This window comes from Loxodonta africana, chromosome 11, assembly GCF_030014295.1.
Source record: "Loxodonta africana isolate mLoxAfr1 chromosome 11, mLoxAfr1.hap2, whole genome shotgun sequence".
NCBI classification, from domain to species: Eukaryota; Metazoa; Chordata; class Mammalia; order Proboscidea; family Elephantidae; genus Loxodonta; species Loxodonta africana.
This window is the reverse complement of record NC_087352.1, coordinates 53,200,748-53,224,336: the sequence shown is the minus strand read 5'-3', so window position 1 is coordinate 53,224,336 and position 23,589 is coordinate 53,200,748. Positions and strand designations below refer to the sequence as shown.

The 23,589-nt window shown below is 37.4% G+C and overlaps 1 protein-coding gene across 1 annotated transcript in view; it reads right to left on the bottom strand.

Annotated features, from left to right (window-relative positions):
- Positions 1–750: 750 nt before the first annotated feature.
- Positions 751–23,589, bottom strand: part of MBD2 (methyl-CpG binding domain protein 2) — a 62,002-nt gene continuing 39,163 nt past the window's right edge. The window contains exons 4-7 of the mRNA XM_064294505.1: positions 13,367–13,457; positions 11,837–12,014; positions 4,896–5,034; positions 751–1,235 (exon numbers count right to left, since the gene is read on the bottom strand). Coding sequence (XP_064150575.1) covers positions 4,908–5,034; positions 11,837–12,014; positions 13,367–13,457 — 396 coding nt within the window. The 3' untranslated portion in view covers positions 751–1,235; positions 4,896–4,907. The remainder of the gene's footprint in view (positions 1,236–4,895; positions 5,035–11,836; positions 12,015–13,366; positions 13,458–23,589) is intronic.

Below are 23,589 nucleotides of genomic sequence, written 5' to 3'. Positions count from 1 at the left end.
ACATCATTTCTGGGTCTACTTTAAAAATAACTCAAAGTTAAGGAGAAACACATAAGTCCTTCTTATAGAAAGATCTTATTTGTGCTCTATTCCTCAAAAATTGCTTAAATTTGCTTATAACCACCTCCTCCCTTCCTTGGCATCAGATTAATTAAAGTATGCTTTGCTGAAGAAAAAACAAACTCATTTAACAATGCTATGCCAGTTTTAGTCATTAAATAGCAAGGAATTTAAGTGGTAATGGAAGCTATGCTTATGACTTTCAACAGGAAAAAAAAAAAAAGTTAATACTTTGGAGGCCAGGTACTGACTAGTTAAGATTCATCAAGCAACTCTGCCTAGAGGCCGCCGCTCTCTGTGCCAAAGGGTCTGACCTTCATCTGTTACCTCAGTAAGCTAGTGAACATTAGAAAGTGCAAAATGTTCTGGGAAAAAACGAACACAAGCTTCTAGTAGCATCCAAGGGGTACTTGTGTACCTTACTCACAGTCAAGCAAAGAAAAAGACTTATTTTATAGAACTATCAGGAGTACTAGCACATGCTAGGGGACAAGTTAGAAACTCTGGGGAAAGCAGCACAATTCTCCTGTATCTATTCGGAGGCATACTGCCAAAGTATGAACTATCTCCACCACCTCCACTTCAAACCTAAGGCCCAAGGAGCAAAGCTGAGTGTAAATCGGGAATTCTAAGGAGGCGGGAGGGCTATTGATTGTGTGTGCTCTGTAACAGAAAGAATTCCAATCAGTCTGTGAATATAATCATTTATTTGTCTTTACAGTGATGATGGAAGAATGTACAGGTGTCCTCTTTCAATAGAAGTATAAAAATCTGTTTATATACAGTGAAGTCACAATAATCTTTAATTGGGAAATTTATTTGGTACTCCTGATCCATTCATATTAAAACCGGGGAGGGAGGGGGGAACAAATACTCCATGTGAGTGCTGCTTTTCTAGTAGATTGCACCTAGCATCAAAGCTCAGCTTCATTTGAAGGGTCCTGCTTGATATTAAAAAAGACTACTTTTAAGTCCTTGGACTCAAAATAAACATCATTTTTTTTTTTTTGAATAATAGATATATACATCAAAAATACATCTAAAAAGGCATTGGTTAGTGCTATTAAAAAGCTCTATATGTTCGGGTTCATTTTTTCTTACAAACCAAACCCAGTGGAAACATTTGTGTTGAATTTCTAGGAATTTGCTCTTGGGGAAAGTCAGTCGACAGTTACCTGTAAGGAAACAAACAAACAAAAATAAAGCTTAAGTAGTTCAATGATTTCTCTGGTAAGTGGTCTGCAAAGCTGGAAAAAGTAATTTGAAACTAAATTTCACTTAAAACTATATGTTTTTAAAGCCTTAATTAGCATTCTTTTCAGCACAGCTTTTAGCTACAACACTTAGTATATAAAAAGCTTCCAGCCTGTCCCTTCATTGTTTCAAGTGTTTTATTCTGATAACAACCTTTAATACCCATTTATGCATTCCTTTGTATGCTTATGTAAATATTTTCTATCCACAATGAACCAAATGAGCATTAAAAGAGAAAGCAAAGGGGATACAAATGAAAAAACATAATTGATACAGCCAAATCCAAACATATTTTAAGAAAATTCAGGAAAGTTTCTACTTCTAATGATATATTTTACTTCTCAAAGATTTCATTTATTTTACTTCAGAGCATTTATAGATGATAGATGCTTAACCTGGGCCAATGGTACTGTGCAATTATAAATTAAACTGTTTATGTATTCAATACTATATCTCATTCATAGCTAAGTATTTTAACATCTTTGTCTTTTATAGTTACCTTCTCCTACGTTTGTCAGATAACCTGGGTATTTCCCTAAAATTGTACAATCTAAGTAACACAGTAAATCTCAGCCAGTTACTATATATATATATATATATATTTTACAATCCATCACGCTAATAAGCAGCGTTAAAAGGAACATGATGAGGTAGCCAGACGTGAACAGAACTGTTACCTGAAGACTCAGGTTCCATCTCTTACCAGCCATATGAACTTGGCAATGCCCCCACCCTTCTCCAAGCTAACCTGTCCTACCTATTCTACGGGTTATTACAAACATCTAATTAAGTCATGTGGCAGTGCTCTAATTTATTAAACACTTTAAGGGCATATAGGGCTAAACTGAGTGAGCATGGAAAGTGTAATTTTTATCATTAAGAAGTACTTCTAAATTGTCTAATGGCCTAGTAATACTGAAGCCATTCTCAAATTTACTGTACAACATACATAATATGAATCTCCCCACATTCAACAAGCCACAATGGCTACTTTTTCAGAATCAATAAAAATTACTCACCCAATATTAGTTTGTTACTACCATTACTCACATTTGTTCAAGGCAGTGAGCAACTGTCAGCTTTTATAAGAACAAAGTGCCTAGGGTCTAAAACACATGCTTGCTGACGTAAGTTAGAGTGCTGGCTTGATGTCAGTCTGCAGAGTTAACCACTATACCCACTGCCGTCAAGTCGATTCCGACTCACAGCGACCCTATAGGACAGAGTAGAACTGCACCATAGAGTTTCTAAGGAGCGCCTGGCAGATTCGAACTGCCAATCTCTTGGTTAGCAGTCTTAGCACTTAACCACTATGCCACCAGGGTTTCTGTCTGCAGAGTTAGGGTCTAGTAAAACCTCAATTAGATGGCCTTTAATTATCCTCAGTTGTCTTCAGGAGAAAAGTCTGAGGTGGGAAAAAGGCTAAAAAACTTCAAGAGAAGAGGAGGGCTTTCCAAGAATCAGTTCTGATTAAACAAACAAACAAAACAAAACAAGCTTCAGACTTTTCTTTGAAAGACTTTACACATACTAAGTACATTCATCAAAGCCCATAAAACACACCCTTGTCAGAGTGGAAAATGAAACTAAAACTGTCAACATATCATCTTCCTGTGCTCAAAAAGAAAAAAAAGAATTACAACAGTACTGGCCTAGATTCACACGCTTCCGTGTGACCAAATGGTGCTGCTATTGCCGAACATGTAAATACAGGACATTATATTTATTGCCTGATTTCTGCATCGTTGTGGCACGAGCCACTCTCTGAATTAAGACAACAGCACTCACGGAAAGGGGAGATTGTGTTAACAATTAAACTCATCTTCCCTACACCCCTTACCCCAATCTGTGCCTCAGCCAGTCTTCTCATCTCATCAAACAGGACTACCGTCCACCCAGTGGTCGTCCCGGCCACTCTCTCACATTCACGTCCAACTACCTGGACAAATTGATTCCACCTCCAAATACATGTCTACCCTTTCCTCTTTTTCCACATCCACCGCCAGCACCCTGTGAAGTCGCCATCATCACTTGCAGGCCTACCACAATAACCTCTTCACTGGTTTCCAGCTTCCAAGCTTGCCCTACTTCAATCTTTTTTTTCTTCCCTGCAGCAGCCACGCAGATCTTTTAAAATAAGCAAATCTGGTCATGTTGCTCACCCTTTTGTGATTCCCACTGGTTTTAATGACAAAGCTCAAAATCCTTAGCGATGACCCACAGGCCCTGCATGACTAGGTTTATCTCCCACGCGTTCCCCTCACTTAACTACATTCTAACCACACTGCTCTTTTCTCAGCTCCTTAAAGGAACCAAGCTTTGCCTTGCTGTTTCTTCTGATGGAACACTTTTTACCCATTTGTCCCCTGACTCACTCCTACTCACCTGTCAAGGCTCAATGTAAAAGTCACACCTCAGAGGGGCTTTATTTGGTTAACCCTTTAAGCCACATTTGGTCCCCTGCTATCAGCTCTCACAGCACCTTTATTTTTCCTTTACAGCACTTATCACAGCTGGTAGTTATAGAGCTAGGTGAGCGTTTGTTTACTATGACTACACTATAAGTTCAGTGAGTGCAGGGACTGAGTGGGTGTGTTCAACACTGTATCCCCTGCAACTAGCCCTGAACTGGAGAATGACTATCAGGATACCACGCATGTCCACCAGACTGAAAGGAAGGCTTCCAACAGAGCTACAGAGTTAGAACGCTCTCTCTTATCATCTCTCCCTCTCAATCTCTCTCTTTTTTCTCTTTCCCTCCTCCTGTTCCTCCTTCTTGGTTTTGGCTTCAAAAGAAAAAATAATCAGCTTATGGGGTGCAGAAACTAAGACAATGCCTGCCATAGCTAAGCAGGGTACAAGTTGGGAAGCAAGATGCTACATAAGCCCTTAGGGGTTTGAGTGTTATCGTCTACAGGGAATAGATCCCCAAATGGAACGAGCCTTATATGTGAGTTTATTATTTTTTTTAAGTAAACTTAAAAAGCTATGGAATCAAAAAAATTTTTTAAGGTAAACTATTTATTATACTTCTAAATACTTCCATCTTTCTTGTTCTCCCTGCATCAAGTCGTGCTAAGGAAAACCTAGACAAAGGGATGGATTTTGCCTACTTTGGGGCCATAATTTTAAAGAGGGGACAGCATATCCCAGAAAGCTAGTATGGTGGAGATGACAGCCACCTTCAGAGAGAGAGGACACCCAAAGGGGCAGTCTGGACTATGAGGGTGGCCATTCCTCCCTACCTGGCATAGTCCTTTTCTTCCTCCGGAGCTTTTCTGCAGTAACACCTTGGAAGTTTTCTGTTTGGTTTTCATAAAGGAAGCTACATCCCTTGCAAGTGGCTACAGGGACGTGAATGTTCTCACAATGAGAACAAGAGGATTTAATAATTTATATGCTCTGAGTACAAAGAGAGGGCCAGACAGAAACGCATGTGTAACCTATGCAGGGACACAAGTCTGATGATCACAAAGAAGAAGCCTCTCTATTCACCGCCCAGACAGGATATATAAGGGCAGTAACAAGACCATAAAACATCTTAAGTTCCAGGTCTCTCTCTCCCGCTGGTTGTAGTTTACCTGATCATATTCTTATGCTTCATCTCCACTGTCCATTTCAAGATCCATCTCTTCTGTATCAGCAGCTCGTGACAAGATGTCTGCCATCAGAGCTTCTTCCAATTTCTTACGCACTTGTTGTACTCGCTCTTCCTGTTTTCTTTTTAAAAACAGAATAAAAAGACACTAAAAATTTGGCCGGTAGGGAAAATATGAAGCCGCTACTGAATTCTTATCTTTACTTCAGAAGTTATTAAATTCTTAAAAAATAAATAAATAAATAACACTTCTCAGACTTTCCAAAGTTTGCTTCTACACTCTCACAAAAACAAGTCACCCAGGAGATGAGCCTTGCCAAAGGGAAGGATATTCAAACAGGCAGTTACTCATCTCACAGAGAATTCTAGTAGGAATAGATTTCAGTAACCTTTTTCTCAACTTTAAGAATTTCAAGAAGAAGGAGATTTTTTCTTATGGTTGTTATTTCTATGAGGGATAATTAGAGGGTTGCTATGAGTCAAAATCAACTCAAAAGCAATGTATTTGGTTTGACAGGTTTTTATAAAGGATAATTAGAAATAACTTGGAAGCAGATCGAATGAAGAATAGAATAAAGAAGGAAGAGAGGCTTGTGCAATGAAGCACTGAGAAAGATGGAGGAAGCAAAGGCACAATAAGCTGAGATTTGGTTTGGCATTCTATGACCGTGTCTCAGTTCTCAGGCCCAAGGGCAACCTGTCATCATGAAGGAACCAATACCTTGTGATCCTGGATACCAAGGATAGAAACTGAAAAGCATCTCTCCCATTGAGATGAGCTGAGTAGGCTAAGCACATGCTACTCAATGTATTTCACATCCCAAGCATCTTGGGGATTGCAACAGGATCTCAAAACTAAGAACTAATAATTCTAAGTCATAAAAAAAGATTCTGAAATACCAGTTGGGGATCAAGGAGCCCTGGTGGTGCAGGGTTAAGCACTCAGCTGCTAACCGAAAGGGTGGCAGTACAAACCCACCAGCCACTCAGCAGGAGAAAAATGTGGCAGTCTGCTTCCATAAAGATTACAGCCTTGAAAACCCTATGGAGCAGTTCTACTCACCCCTACAGGGTCGCTATGAATCAAAATTGACTCAGTGGCAATGGGGTTGTTTTTTGTTTTATTTTTTTATAGTTTATTGAGGTATGTTACACATGTTAAAATTCACCTGTTTAAATTGTACGATTCAATGGTTTTTAGTATACTTGTGTAACCATCACCATAATCTAATTTTAGAACATATTCATCACCCAAAAAGAAACTTCACACCCATATACCCATATAGTAGCTAGTCGCCTAGTACCCTCCCCTACCAGCTCCTGGCAACCAGTACTCTTCTTTCTGTTTCTATAGATTGGGACATTTCATACAAATGGAATCATACAATATGTGGTATTTTCGTATTTGGTTTTAAGAATATCTTATGTTCAGATTCACCCTCTGGTGCTGTATGTTGGCTTTGATTATTGGAGTCAAAGAAATGTTATCTGCTTCTTAAATATGAGATGAATCCTGATCAAAAAGATGAAAAATATGGAACAGAATTTCATATTCTTACAGAATCCAGACTTACTGGATCTATTAAGACTGGAAGATCCCAGAATCTATCACTCTGAGGAAATCTTCAAACCATGAACCAAAATTATCCCCTGAAGTCATCTTTAAACTAAACATCTATTTAGCTAAATTAGTAAAGAATATTTGTCATGAGCATTTTGCTCTTTTAAAGAATTGTCTATATGAAATCAAATTGTCAACAGTAACTCTAAAGCACAGATGAGAAGTTTAGGGGGTAGTGAGTCTAAGTCAATAGTGGTAAAATAACATGGGTAGAGACAGCAAGAATGGTGACACGACATGAAGAATGCAACCAATGCCACCAAACTGCACACGCAGGAATTGACGAATGGGTACACATTCTGCTGTGCACACCCCCACCAAAATTAACAATGAAAAAACAAAAAAAAAAAAAAGGAAGAAGAGTTATCTGGATTAAGACTGAACCAAGGGATGAGATGTGCTGTTTCCGTGAACGTCGTTGGGAGGTATCAGAGATGTTTGCTGGCAGTGCCAAAGATGGCACCCCCATCTCAGTCCTCACCGGGAAGACATGCCAGGGCACCAGGACACTCGGAGGCCTGCCCTGCTCCCTATGGGGCTTACAGTACAGCAGCCTTCGCCTGTTGCCTGGATCCTGAAAATGCTGTGGACAGCAAAACTGGGTTGGCAAGATTAAGTTCTCACAGAAAAGAGGGGGCCCAGGGTAAACAGCAATATCGGCATTAAAATATTTAAGCAGTTTTTTTTTTTCTTTATGGAAGAGTATACACATAATACTTTAAAATATATAAACTGTACAAAAGAGTATGCAGTGAACGACAATTTTCCCTTCAACTCCAGACCCCCATGCTTCCAGAAGTAAACACCATCACCCATGTCCTGTATTCTTCAGAAACAATCTGTGTATGTACTAGAGTGTATGTATGTCCCCTTTTCATTTAACACAAACTGAAGCTGACTTTACACATTTTTCTGTACTCTGATTTTTTAAAAAAAAACTTTTTATTTTGAAATAATTTCTGATGTATGAAAAAGTTACAAAAATAATACAAAGAATTTTTGTATACCCTTCACCTAGATTTCACAAATGTTAACATTTTACATTGATTTAATCTCTTTCCTATGTATGCATATATGTGTATAAATAGATAGAAAGATATACATGCATATACATATATAGGACCCCTGGTTGCACAATGGTTAAGCACTCAGCTGCTAACCAAAAGGTCAGCAGTTCGAACAATGGGCTGTTTTTTTTTATTTGGGGAACAAGGCACAGGAAAAAAGATACTGGTATGCAGTTTAAATTTGAAAAAGCTAAACAAATTTGAGTGTAGCTCCCTGGCAGAGCATAGAAAGGATGCCTATGACAGTTCTAGCAAGCAAAGCATGGTAAATAATAGTTCACATCCAGAGCCAAGTAAGGGTAAGAGGTTGAAGAAACACAAGAGAAGGGAGAAGGCTGGTAAATAAAGGTCGCAGATAAAACAAGGAAGGAAGAGAGGCAGAGCCACAGGTAGGATGGTTAGCGTTGAAGAGACCAGATAGTTCATCTCCTGAGACCAGAGGGAAGGATAGATGCAGAGTGGGAGATGAAGCAGTTCAGTGACAAGAGATGTGACAAGTAATACTGAGCTCTCCTGAAAAAAAAAAAGTGATTTTTTTCTACAAATAATTGAAGAAGAGAGAAAGTAGCACTGCCCCAAACCTTGGACAAAAAGGTAGGACAGCAATGTTATGGATGACTCCATTAAAAAAGATTCATGAAATACTCACTCCCGGGGTGCTGAAGCAGCTGGAAAGTTACCTTGACTGTACATACTCTAGCAAACATTTCTCTTTATCCAATGATCCAACACCCAAGGCAGTGAAGTTCACATATATTATGAAGCCATAAAAACTTCAGAAACCATCTTTATTAAACTCCCAAAACAGCACAAAGAGTTAAGAGGTATAGACTTCCACTTTTTAAATGGATCTTCAAAATAGGGTAGCTGTTTCTTAGTCTGCCTGAGTTTTGTAGCCTCTGTCATAGCAGAAGATACTAGAACTCAACACATTCTCACATAATAGAGTAGGGTCAGGAAGAAAGTAGTTGTTTTGCCTTTGGCTCAGAGACTCAAGGCTATGACAAATGGAATATGTCTCAGTGGCAGTCCCTCATACCTAACAATGAAATATTAGAGTCTGCACAATTGCGCGAGAGTTGTCCCATTAGGAAGATAGGAAAAATGGAGGGAATGGAGCCTTTGGTGAGAGAGGTATTTCTTAAAGACTAACAATTGCTATTGATATTGAGTATTACTTTCCACATTTATGAAAGCTTAAATTAAAGAATTTGCCCTTTGTGTAGGAAAAATTCTAAGCCCCCAAGATTCTTGCTTCTGGAATACATTCCTTGTCTAATCCTACCCCCAAAAGTTTAAGCAGAACCTGTGAATATGATGAGATATCATTCCAAAATTATGTTACTAATCAATTGACCTTGAATTAATTAAAAGAAAGATTATCCTAACAGGCATGACTTATTAGGGAGAACCCTTAAACGGGGCTTCCTGAAAGAAGTGTACAAAGGCATCGGGAAGGGGCCATGCAGCAAGGAAACACAGGCAGCCTGTAGGAGCTGAGTGCTGTCACCATCTGATAGCCAACAAGAGGACAGAGGCCTCAGGTCTACAACCACAGGGAAGTGAATTCTGCAACAACCTCGTGAGCTTGAAAGAGGATGCCAGCTCCAGAAAGAAATGCAGTCCAGCCTACACTTTGCTTTCCACCTTGCAAGACCTAAGAGAGAACCTAGTCACACCGTGCCCAGACTTCTGACCTACAGAACGGGCAGGTGAAAATGGGTGTTATTTTAAGCTGCTAAGTGTCTTAGAATTTGTTACACAGTATTAGAAAATAAATACACCCATGGAGAAAAATATGATCAAATATATTGAAAAATATATATTTCATGTGGAGATCTTCAGTTGAAGGTTTAAAATAAACATAATACTAGCTATGCAATTAGAAAAAGAGTAACAATTTTATTTGCAGCAATTTATTTTGAACCTGTACTAATTCAGCAGGAAATGTTTGCTTAATAATTTTTTACAATAATTAAATCAAGTGAACAATTTGTTAGACAAGTTAACCCTAAAAGGAAGCCACCTAGATGTGGTTTTGAGATTGTTTACTATCAAAAGATGTGGTGCTGCAGTCATCAGCAGTCTCATGCATCACTCAGACAACCTCAGTCAATACCCATAAAGACCTACTGGACATGGGGGACATCTAGCTCAATTGGTATAACATAGTCTATAAAGAAAATATTCTACACCTTACTTTGATGAGTAACGTTTGGGGTCTTAGACATTTGTCAGCAGCTTTCTAAGATACTCCACTGGTCCCACCCCATCTGGAGCAAGAGAGGATGAAGAAAACCAAAGACACAGGGGAAGATTAGTCCAAAGGACTAATGGACTATGACTACCACTGCCTCCACCAGCCTGAGTACAGGAAAACAGGATGCCGCCTGGCTATCACCACTGACTGCTCTGACAGGGATCACAATAGAGGGTCCCAGACAGAGCTGGAGAAAAATGTAGAACAAAATTCTAACTCACAAAAAAAAAAAACCAGACTTACTGTTCTGACAGAGTCTGGAGAAACCTGGAGAATATGACCCCCAGACATCCTTTTAACTCAGTACTGAAGTCACTCCTGAGGTTTACCCTTCAGCCAAAGATTAGACAGGTCCATAAAATAAAACGAGACTAAATGGGCACATCAGGCCAGGGGCAAGGATGTGAATGCAGGACGGGACAGGAAAGCTGGTAATGGGAAACCGAAGGTAGAAAAGGGGAGAGTGTTGACATGTCCTGGGGTTGCCAACCAATGTCACAAAACAATATGTGTATTAACCATTTAATGAGAAACTAGTTTGCTCTGTAAACCTTCATCTAAAGTACAATTAAAAAAAAAAAAAAAAAAAGGAAGACAACTACACAATACTGGGAATCATGGCCTAGTCAACTGGACAGGAACTTTTGTTTCTGGCGGTGGCAGGGGAGAGCTGGTGGAATCCCTGCTGATAACTTGGGTACTCTTCCAAGTTGGAGAAGAATTGGTCCTTCTCTGAATTTTCTTCCTCAATGGTAAGCACGATCCAAAGAGCAAATTGATCGTCTCCTTGATTTTACATTTTGTTTTTCTTTAAAAATAAAGCTGATCATAAATCCCATGAAATCAAGGCATATGAATACAACTTTGAATCATTTTATCTTTATAAAAGGAACTACTTCAAAAAAGGGTTTTTCAATTATAACCCTAACTAGATCCATGCATTTAAACACATTTTCATGCCAACTTTTTACGGCTTTAGAAAAACCAAATACAAGTATAAAATATATTTTAAAATTATATGATTCAAAAATGCCATCTGAAAAAAAAATAGCTTTTTTTGTGAAAAAAAAAATGCCATTTGCTGGATTTGCCTAGGAATTGATTTATTCAGAGGATAGAAAGAGTGAAGTATACAAACTCCCATTTTTAAAGAAAATACAGTATAATACAGTGTCACTATAAAGTAATGATATTAAAGTTCAAAAACCCCATATGAGAATTTATTTCCGGTCTTCTTCTGGAAGAGCTGTACTTCTTCTTGCAAACAATATCTGAATTGAATGTTTTTCTATTTGTTGCTAAAAACCTAATTTGTGGCCCAACCATAGAAAGAGGGAAAGATGTTAAAAGACGCAGCTTGTGTCCTCTCTCCATTCCTGGCTCTATTTAATGGCTTTATCCTTGTTCAGCTTTCTCATTTGCTTTTCATCTTGCTCTACTGTGTGTGCGTGTGTGTCTTTGGAGCCACTTTAAATCTTTACTTGGAACAAGGTAAAGATAAATAAATCTCTAAATTGAAGGTTAAATGAGGTAAACATAATCAAGATAAGCAAATGGAACTTTGAAAATGCAAATGAGCTTAAGGCCCCGTAGCTATGGTCTGCTTTAAAGAGGGACTGGTTTGCAGACAGGCCAATGGAGGGAGCAATCACAAACGGCATGACTGCATGAAAGGGTTCTTTAGAGTGCGAAGTCAGAATCCAAACTGCAAAAACGATGCTCACTGAGTACAACTGAGCTGGTGCCTGTCCTTCGGACACGATCGAAATGAGGTCTCTTATACACAGCACTTCTACCTTTTTGAACCATGCATTTGTTAAAAAGGCCCTGTACCACCTTCCATGCTTTTCACGAAAGCTCTGTTTAAAAAAAAAAAATTATAGCTTTCTGGTTGATTCTGGCTAAACCTAATGGACAATATAAAATTTATCCAAATGTGAAACCCAAATTTTTGAAGTTATGCTAAACTGCCTTACCTAATGTCTTCATCAGTGACAATGAAAGCTTTGCAGAGGGGTTGAGATGTGTTAAGCCAAACAGCGGGGTTCTTTTCCACAGCAGCGGAGACTTGCCCTGTAATTGGTGCGGAGCTCGTGTGCAATGCACTGGCAACAGCAGATAAAAGGGTCTCATCGTTACTACCTGGACCAACTCCTGCAATTAGAAATATGCACTAGGTAAAGGAAATCTATTGCTGCACTGAGCAAACGTCATGCAACCTTAAACAACTGAGATGTTGACATTCATTTGGGATCATCCCTTTACAACTGACGTAAGTCAAAGCAGCAGAGAACACCATCATACACACTTAATAGTTATTAGGCACCAAAGAATTAACAGTAAAGAAATAGTAATAAAATAGCTGAACATTTTAATAAAACCTTAACATAACTTTAAAATACATTTTCCAAGGTACTAAACTTTTAAGAAGTTGGCTTCCTTTCCTCAAGCAAGGTCAATTATTTTAATGATTTCAGTCTCTTTTAAAGTCATTATAATGAACTCAAGTATCCTTATTAATGTATTCTGAGGGTTCTGGAGCAGCCTTTCCTTGAAGCTTTGAACATCAATTTTCAGCGACATCTCAATGCTTATCTCTTCGCTTCAGGACTTCAGTGGAAAAGCCAATGCAAGCTGTAGCTGCAGCTTTAGTAACTTTTTCAAACACCTAACAAAACTGATTTGAGGGCAGCTAATAACAACAACAACAAAGTATCTAAATTAATAGAATTAATAATTGCACGCCTTGGCTATTTGTAGAAGACAGGCACCATGGCCACATTTAAATTCAGTGCTTAGTCCTGAATTTGTTAAACTAGTTAAAGCAATGATTTCCAAGAACATAAACGGATGAGACAATATTCTAACTGTAAGTCAGAGAGAGGAGTTTTGAGCGAACCAAAATATATCAAGATTCAGAAGCCTAAGTTCTAAGACTTGAAAAATAATGCTTCTCTGAGATGTAGAGTTCATTATGATGTGACAGGTAGACCAGCAACTGAGTTTTCCACCCGAGATCTCACTCATGGCTGTTACTGGACCAAGGTGTACTCTGTTGCCACTGCTACTTACAGTAGCACTTCATGGAGGGAGAGGTGGAAGCAGAGCTCTTAGTTGTTCTTTTGGTAGGAGGATGAGAGAAAGAATGAGTGCTGGGGCAGGTGTTGCTTCAAGCAGGAAGCTTGGGACATTCTGCTGCTCATCCTCATTTGTTGCTAAAAGCAGCACATGGTTAACTGACGTGATGGCCCTATCGTCAGCCAATATCTTTACACGGAAAAAAAATCTTGGGTCATATATTGGACTGAAGCATCCCTGCAACATTCAAGTTTTTTATGTACCTTTTCCCTGGGTTTACTAAAACAAGAGGTATGTCGTCCAGCAGGGCATACGGTCCCCCGGAGCAGGGACCTTATCTCAATCATTTCTGAATCCACAGCATCTAACACTGCCTGGCGCACAGTAAGTACTTAATAAATATCTGCTCAACTGAACTTCGATAATACCTTGAAGACCTTTAGGTAGTTCCATGGTTTTTATAATTTGTTCTGTTACATCTGATGCACTAAGTCCTTGTAGCCTCTTCTCCCAGAAAAGCTGTAAGGCAAAATAGTACTGTTAATAGATACATTCTTGAAACAAGAAAGTAGCACATCGATGCTGTTGAATAATGAAATTGAAATCATTTCAATAGTCTCCTAATTTTTTCCTTATAAAAATCTGGATGATACTCCAAACATGAATTATTTTTATAGGTCATAATTCTTTCAAGTGACATTACTGAAAACATGTTTTCTTATTTTATGCGACCTATTCACTTTTACAGTACTATATATTGTTACACTGCTGTACGCTATAAAGAGTTCTTTATAAAAATATTTCTAATTTGTCAAAGATGCATTTGGCATGAAATTTTCATGTTACAATTTATAAGGTAAAAGAAAAAGAAAACAAATTATATTATCTTTTATCCAATAGCATTAGGCAAAGAGTTGCTCCACATATGTGATTTTTCCAAGATAGTAAAGCCCCTTCACACAATTTAAGAGGAAAAAAGACCATTTTTTAAAAAAATGGAAACCTTTCTAAAATGTCTTACATACTTCCTTGCTTTTTAAACTGGATGTCACGCTCATAAGTGACTTTCTCCCTGTTGCACAGGGCCTGGGTTGCCACAGTCACTCAGCAGCGCCAGATCATCATCACGGGCATCGGTGAGGGTACAGAAAAGCTCTTCACGCCCTCCGGGACTATGAAAGTACACAGTTGCTTATTCAAACACTAAATGGTCCAAGACAGCTAGTGTTTTTTGATCTTTATATCCTTTTTATTCTTTTTTCTCTCTCCTCATAGTTAGCTATCACAGCTCACTAATACCATTCATCCATTCAACAGATATTTATTGAGCTCCTACTGTGTGCAATGCTTGCACTGTGGTTACGACAGTATATATGAGAGACACTGTCCTTGTCCTCGAGTCTCATCTCTTCTATTCTGCTTGGCATTTACTACAGGCCAGGATAACTCCTTGGGACTCTCTATGTGTCTTTTATCCTGGAAACCCAGGGCCTGTCACATAGTAGGTCCTGAAAAGTATTTGTGGGAATGACTGGAAATAGGAGTGATTGTTACCTGAAGCCCAGCTCCATGTACTTCATCTATCTTAGAGTCCCAGAGGACAGACATGATGGGGTGTTAATAAAGCTGCTTCTTTAGGGAGATGAATGATGAAATCTCTTTACTGAGAATAAAACTAACCCAAAATACAATTGCAGTGTTTCCTTAATTGACCTTTGGGGGGCAATTGTTCAACCTGCCTCATGAAGAATATCCAAAGAGAAGGACGAGCAAGAAACAGGGATCACAAACCACAATCCTCACAACCAGTCACAAACACACACCTCTATTTTGATGCACTGGCAACTAAGGCTGATAGTGTTTATTACTACTGTTCTCCTTCACACTGAGCTTAATAAGATATACTCTGAAGGGGTTCGAGCTCTTTTGGGGAAGTCAAAACAAGACAGGTTAGGAAAAAACAAACTAACTTGAGGATCAATCAAAATTCAACAAATCTTCTTTGAGTGTCCATCATATGCCAGGCATTGAGCTGGGCCTCAGGGATGGTTAGGTAATAGGAAAAATGATGATCCCTGCCTTCTAGGAGTTTACTGTTTGGTGGAAAACAAGCACAACTGTATAAGACAGACTATGGTAACTGCAATAATGAAGATAAAAAATTAGCTACAAATGTCTTAAAACTTCTTCTTCTCCCTCTTACCCAAACCAGACTGCCACTCACCTGGGCCCAAAGACAGCTGGGAGTACTAGGGCAGGCAGGACCAGCTACATAATTTGCAGAGCCCAGGGAAAAATGATAAAAAAAAAATATATGAATCCCTTGCTCAAACTTATTAAGAGTTTCAAGATGGCAGCATCAGAGTATTAAACCAGGCATTGGGCCCTTTTAATTAAGTCCAGGGCCCTATGCAACCACAAAGGTCACCTGCCCATGAAGCCAGCCTTGGTGATGAACATAGTGAGTTTGTGGGGAGGAGGAAAGAAGAGTGAAGAAAGGAAACTCTGTGCTGTGTAGCAGTACTTAGGGAAATGCTGTGATACAATACCATTCTGTGAATTCTTAAAAGAGGGAGGGCAACAGAAAAGAGTTCTGGTTGGATCTATGCAATACAAAGGACCCTCCCCTTAATTCCTTGTTAAAATAACCACCAGCCAAGGACTTTTCGTGCTTGTCAGTCCTCATTTGGAAGAACAATGAAAAGGATCACTACCAAGGCTCTCCACAGTTGAAAAATATAGGTAAGGAAGGAGAGACACTAGGAAATGAAGAAACCATAAGGGGAGCGAATGGATTGAAGGTTAAAGAAGGATCAAAATCTTGTTCTATTTTAAAGCCCAGTGGATAACATGGGTAGCTTTTAATTACGATTTCCTGAAACTATTTTTTTTGTTGTTGTTCCTATTTTTACTCCATCTATTTTCATGTTGTGGTGACAGTAAAACTTAGAAAACTTCAAAAGGGCTCTGAACTTCCTTCAAGAATAGAAGGTAGGAGGGAACCAGGAAACACAGGCTACTACATTTCTGTTCTGCAGTGAATCAAGAAGGGAGGGGGGAAAAACCTCAACCAGCAGCAATGGTCCAGCAGGGAGTTTCTCAATCTAGGCATTACTGACATTATGGGTTGGGTAATCCTCTGTTGTGGGATTGTCCTTAACATTGTTGGATATTTAGCAGCATCTCTGGTCCCTACTCACCAGATGCCATTAGCACCACCCCAACTGTGACAACTAAATTATATCTCCAGATCCTTGCCAGATGTCCCTAGGGATGGGTGTGGGGTGGGTGGCTGGGCATCTCTGGTTGAGGACCACTGATTCAGAGAAAGAGAAAGAGAATGAGAAGTTTAAATGGTAGGTGACTAGAAATCACAGCAGAAACAGAAAGGAGACCCCTCCACTGGCAAACAGCATCACTGCAGCCAGCTTCTCCCTCCTTAGCTTTCAAGAGTCTCTATCCCAATAGCTTATTCCTGAGCCTTACAAGAACCACCATAAGTGGCTTAAAGCTAGATGCCTCTTTTTCACTACCAGACAACTGGGGAGGAGAGGAGGAAAAGGGGAGATCTACTAGAAGTGGGGAGAAATATATCTTACCCTTACAAGTTGAAATTCAAGCATTTCCTGATAGAAACATGGTTATAAACTAATTATTTTAATAATTTAGACACACTTTAGATTACATGGTCTTTTATGGGTCAGTATGGGATGTTAGTACCATTTAGAATATTGTTTATACTCTAAAATGTAGAGTTCCAAACAGCTGAAACATGAATTTTTGTAGCATAACCTATAAGTTAGAAAACATCCATCTATAGATTTCGGAAGGAGCTCTGAGCTATTTACCACAGGATGAGGAATCACACACATGTGCAAATCTGTCACTCACTACTGAGAAGCACACAGATCTACTGAGAATGCCTTTAGGTGTTCAAGTACAGGTATAGCAACAAAATAAGTCAGGTTCATTTTGAAGGTGTTAATTTCCATAAATTCTTAGTATATAGCTAGGAGTAGGACCTGAGCAACTCTAAACTAAAAGCCAGAGAAAAATCATCTCACCAAACTGAGCCATACAAAAACTTATTTTAGCCTTCATATATCATCTTAAATGCATCTTTTGAAATTATAATCTCCAGTGGAACACACTGACATTTCAATAATGAAAACTAAGCAAATTAAAGTTCATCTAAAACTCCTATGTATCTAAACTCCTATTTCTTACCACTTATGTTAAATTCCATAAGCTGAATAGTAGCCCCTAAGAAGAAAGTAAGTAATAAATGACTCTACAGCTAACTAGACAAGATAGCAGCTCAAGGTTAAGGGTTGAACCTCTTTAAATATCCTCCCTTCCACCTCAGATTTCCTCTGAACCATCTGACATTTCCATGTTCTCATCTCTTAGCTCAGAGGAGTCAGTATCCTGCCACCTTTCTAAGATTATCCCTACACCTGTGCTCTTATCACATCTTCTCCTGCCTTCTCCTGATTTTGCTCCATCAATTCACCCAACTTCTCCTCTCCTGGGGCTTCTTTTCCAGAAGTGATGAATATACTCAAACACTGACAACCTTAAAAATGTCCTTATCTATACTGCTTCTGACTCAAACCACCGCAATCTTACATTCTCCACTTGCAGAAAAACTCTCTCATTGCCTCACCTTCCATTCATTCTTTTCCTTGTAACCTGAGGTCCCCCCCTACCATTGTATTAACACTGACCTGCCCAAGGTCACTGTAACTTCTAAGTACCAAATCCAATTCCTGAATCAAGTCTCCTTTTTCCCTACCTTACTGTTGCTTTCACCTACAGCCAGGGTACTTATGAAAGTTGGCCCTTTATGATGGGCCTCAGCACATTGCTGTATTCTACCACTATTAAGCAACAAATGACAACTTCTAACAGAAATTGTCAAAGAATCAAGACTATAAGAATTTTTCTTTTTTTCTAGTGAAAAAATACTTAGAATACATAAAATAGATGATATACCATACCTCTTAAAGTATGTGAGGACAAGAGTGCGAATATTTTGGAAAACAGAAGAACCAAAGTTACCATAAAATGTCACCATTTTAAGAGTTTTAGTCTGAACATCCTTCATCTCTGTCAACAGCATGACGCTAGAAACATAGTTAGCCCTCACATGTTTGTGTAATGAATTTGTGTAAATAGAGGGAGTACGGAGTGGTGCAGTGGTTAAGAGCTTGGTTGCTAACCGGCAGCAGTTCAAATCCACCAGCCGTTCCTTGGAAACCCTATGGAAGAGTTCTACTCCATCCTATAGGATTGCTACGAGTCGGAATCGACTTGATGGCAACAGGTATGCAGTAATAGAGCACTGGTTTGAGAGCTAAATTCTTAGGCCTGACTCAACTATTAAGTAGATTTGCCATCTTAAGCTAGTCATTTAATCTCTTTGCATGTATCTTCACTAGTAAAATAGAAATACTAATAATTGCCATATCTAATCTATCTCAAAAAGGTTACCAAAACACTGATAAAATATGTGAAATTTCCTTGAAAATATAAGTTTTTCACTGAATTGCTCAGAATAATATTATCTAATATTAGGATTTCATAAATTTAATGACTATCTTAGTCACTTTCCTAAGGGTTTTACCAGGTCTAATCAAAGAACAAAAGGTCTTGTCACTTATTTGTAGACTAAAACAAAGGTGCATTTTATATTCACCAATTCATGGAAAGCTAAGTATGCAAGACATTGGGTTAGGGCTATACAGAAGAACCTTGTTTCCTGTCCAGAAGGAGTTCACTGTCCAACTTATAACTGTTCTATTTTAAATCAGCCCCATATTATATCTGAATTGTCTAGTTATGGTTGGCAAAAACTATCTAACTTAAATACCATGGTTTACAAACACCAAAAGTCAAACATAAGCTACCCCCTTATTTTTTCAGGGTGGCCTAGGAAGAAAAGACTAGATAATGACAAGAAAATTATGTACATCAAGGAAAAACTTGATTCATGTGGCTATGCAAACTATAATGTGATCTGTTGTTAAAACACAAAAAACCAGCTGTGGCTGAAGAAGATGGAAGATTGCAGCAAAAGGTAAAAGTAGGGTTGATCAAGATGGCAGTGCAGTAACATCTGCTACATTTGTTTGTCTAAAACCTGACATGAATGCTCTCTAACTTACACAAAGTGGGCATGTAGTTCTTCTCAAATGTCTGAAAAGGGAAGCTTATCCTAAGATGACCATGGAATAAGAGTGCTCAGTCATTGTACCTCAGAAGTACTTCATATAAATACCCACAGAAAAAGTTATTATAATAACGTTCTTATTAACACATACACCCATACGGGGACTGAGACATGCTCCATCACTTTCACTTATGTGTCACTTCTCCAGCATACTTGGAATTATTTGTTCAGTGTTTGTTTTCCTTAGCAGAGTGAAAGTTTTATGAGGAGCACGTCTGACTTTTTTGTTTACACAGCACCTGCAATATAATCAGCAATATAAGATGCTGAATAAATGCATTAATGATTTCAAAACTCATTCAATTGCAGGAACACTGATCTCTAATAGAGAACTATTGTTAGTTGCTTACCGGAAAAGATGCCCTTCAGAAAATCTTTCTTGAAACTAATTTCAATCCAAAGAAAAACCAAACCCATTGCCATTGAGTCAATTCCGATTCATAGTGACCCTACAGGTCAGAGCAGAATGGCCCCACAGAGTTTCCAAGGAGCATCTGGCAGACTTGAACTGCCGACCCTTTGGTTAGCAGCCGTAGCAGTTAACCACTACGCCACAGGGGTTTCCACTAATTTCAATAGTGTAACTTAATTCCTCACTTTTTATACCTGGATATTAATAGATACCATTTCCCTTTTTAATACTAATAAATCAAGAAAGAGAATATTAAATTAGAATATCAATTTAATACCAATAAAGAAATAGGATACATATGCACTAAAGTATGACGCTAAGCAACCACTAGAACTAAAATCAAGTTATAAATCCTCTAAATTACCAGAAGGAGAAATTTAAATGGAAAACCCAGAAATAGAGCAAAGACTGAAATACCAGAAAATGAAAACAAGAAACGGTATATGAACACAATGATAGATTTAAGACCAAACATATCTGTGATATCAATAAATGCAAACTCACTTATAAAAGAAAAAAAAAAAGACCCTCAGATTAGAAGAAAAAACAAAACTCAACCATATATTTCATGCAAAAAAAAAAAAAACTAAAAACAAAGGGACTCAGAAGGGTGAAAATAAAAAGAAACAGCAAGAAAATACAAATATGAAAAAAGCAAAAATCCCAATATTTTTATAAGTAAGATTACTTCAAGGCAACAAGTTTGAAGATAAAGTATAATCCCTTAAATTAACTAAATTCTAAAAAAGATAAATATCTCATCAATAAATTTGATGATAAAATGGAGTTTGAATTTCCATGGCGAAAAGTACATGTACAAACTGAGTTCAAAACTTGTTAAGAAAGTCTTCCCAATACCTCCTCCACCTTCCATCTAGACATCACCAATATCAGAAAAAAAGGGTATCACGACAGACAATAAAAGCATTAAAAATATTATAAGAAAATTTTATGAACTTATACTAAATTTGAAAATTATGTACCTCAAGGAAAAACTTGATTCATATGGCTATGCAAATTATAACGTGATCTGTTGTTAAAGGAAAATTATGAAATACGCAAATTCCTGGAAAAATACAAGTTATCAAAATTGGCATAAGAAGAAATAGAAAATATGAATATTTGCCCCTTTATCTAGCAAATAAATTCAATCTATAATTAAAAACATTTCCATAAAACAATATTAGGCTGAGAAGACTTCACAATTAATTTTCCCAACCATTTAAAGAAAAATACTGATCTCACACAAGCTCATCCAGGTAATATAAAAAGAGGGATCACCTCCCAGCTCATTCTACAAGGACACAAAACCTTAATACTAAAACATGACAACAAAATTACCAGAAAAGAAAAATACAGGTCAATCGCACAAATATAATGCAAAAAATCTTATGCCACCATGGCTCCAAACAAAATAATATCAAATCTAAACAGTGATAAACAAAAGTGATAATACATCATGACCAAGTTGGGCTTACTCCAGGAATTCAAGGTTTGTTTAACACTAAAAAAAAAAAAAAAATCAAGCAGTGCAATTCACCACATAAAAACTCTTTACCGTAATTAATTATTTTAATAGAATAAATAGCTAAAATCATTTGGTCATCTCAATGGAGAAAAAGAATGATAAAATTCAATACTTATTCATGAAAAATATCCTCAGTAAACTAGGAAAATAAATGAATTTCCTTAACCTGATAATTCATGAAAAAATCTATAGAAAAATATTTAATGGAGAAACATTTAAAATATTTCCTGGTATCATGAATGAGACAAGGATACCTGCTATCACCTCTTCTGTTCAAGACTGTATGAAAGCACTAGCCATGACATAAGAAAAAGGGAGTGGGGAAAGCAAAGGTTTAAGGATTAGCAAGGAAGAAATAAAATACTTATTTGTAGATAACATGTTTGTGCAAGTATAAAGTCCAGCAGAATCACAGGTGATTAAAAATGAATTTAGGGAGATCACTGAATACACGGTAAATATATAAAACTCGATTTATTTCTACAAATTAACAGCAAACAATTAGAAAACAAAAACTTTAAAAACTGATACCCCTTACAAAAAAAAAAAGCATCAAAAATATCAAATATTTAGGAATCATCCTAAAGATGTGCAAGATATCCAGACTAAGAATTACAAAATTTTAATAGAAGGATATACAAGATTTGTGGATTGTAAGACTAAATATTGTAAGAATATACAAGTTACAGATCTCACAGATTTCACTATACATTTAAATCCAAGCAGGTTTTAGAGGAAAATGGATAAGCTGAGTCTAAACTTTATGCTGGAATATAAACAGACAATATAATAAGCAAGACAATCTTGATCCAAGAATAAAAAACCCGGAAAACTTATAGTACCAAATATCATGAATTTTATAAAGCTGCAGTATTTTTTTTTTTTCTTTGCAGTAATTAAGACATTGAGGTATTGGGAAAGAATAGGCAAACAGACCAAGGGAAAAGCATAGAGAGTTCAGAAACAGGTTCGCGTATACAAACAGAACAAAAAAATAGAACAGAGGGACCAAGAACTGACTCTGACATACACAAACACTTCATGTATGACAAAGGTGACAGTGCGGAGCAATGGAAAAAGAATGGTCATTTAATAAATGTGCTGGGCCAAATGGATATTCATATGAAAAAAAAAAATCCACCTCACATCACACACAAAAGTCAATTCCAGATGTGCTGTTGATCTAAATGTAAAACAAAGCTTTTAGAAGATAACACAAGGGAATATTTTGATAACCTTGGGGTAAGCAAAATTTTCTTAAATAGGTCATAGAAAAAAAAGAAAAAGTTGATAAATTAAAGTACATTCATTCATTACATTTTGTAAATCTTTACTGACGTATTACATACAGAAAAGTATTTAAAAAAAGTTAAGTATACAGCTTACTCAGTTTCACAAAGTAAGCACACTTGTGTAACCACCACCTAGATCAAGAAATAGAATATTACTAGCACCTTCCCATACACCTTCTACCCCACCACTCAACTCTGTTAAAATTATGAATTTCTTTTTATCAAAAGAACCACTAAGAGAGTAAAAAGGTAAGCCACAAACTGAGAGAAATTTGTGATACATATATTTGACAAAGGATTCATATTCAGACTATATTAAGAACTCCCACATGTCAACAAGAAAAAGACAAGTTACTAGAAAAATGCATAAAAGACCTGAACCAGCATTTCATTAAAAAAGGATATGCATATGGTCAATAAACGTATAAATAGGTACTCAATACCATTCATTACTGAGAAAATGCAGGTTAAAACCATAGTGAGCTACACTTAAACACATGATGGAATGGTTAAAAATTTAAAGACTGAAAATGTCAAGTGTTGGCAAGGATTTGAAGCAATTGGACACTACTGGAAGAAGTGTAACTTTGTATAAACACTTTGGAGAGCAGTTTAGTATCTAATAAGGCTGAACACATGCATATTCTATGACTCAGCAATTCTACTCCTAGGTATAAATCCAAAACTAAAAACAAGTACTAGAATAGTCATTCAAGAAACATTTACAATAGCCAACAAGAAAGGCAGTGCCAAAATAAGGGAAAAGATGGCGGGGGGGGGGCGGCGGGAGGGAGCCTATGCAGAGATAAGAGGAAAACCTAACATTAACCAAATAAAAAACATGGAAAATTGGGGGAGGGGTACAGAAAAAAGAGAAATTATCAAAGAACTAACACAAGAAATTTTCCTTAACCGAAAGACAAAAGTTGTAACTGTATCACCTACTGAGTTCCCGGGCAGTGAATGAAAAAAAAAAAATCTACAAGGCACTTATGAGTAAATTTTAAAACACCACAGATAATAAAAAAAGATATTAACACTTTTGGAAAGAAAGAAAAGTCCATAATAAGAAGAACAGAGATTCAGCATGGCATTGGACTTTTCCTCGGCAACATTATAGCTACAGGACTATCAAGCAAAGCCTTCAAAACTCTAGGGAAAGCTATTTAAAATCTAGGATTCCATAC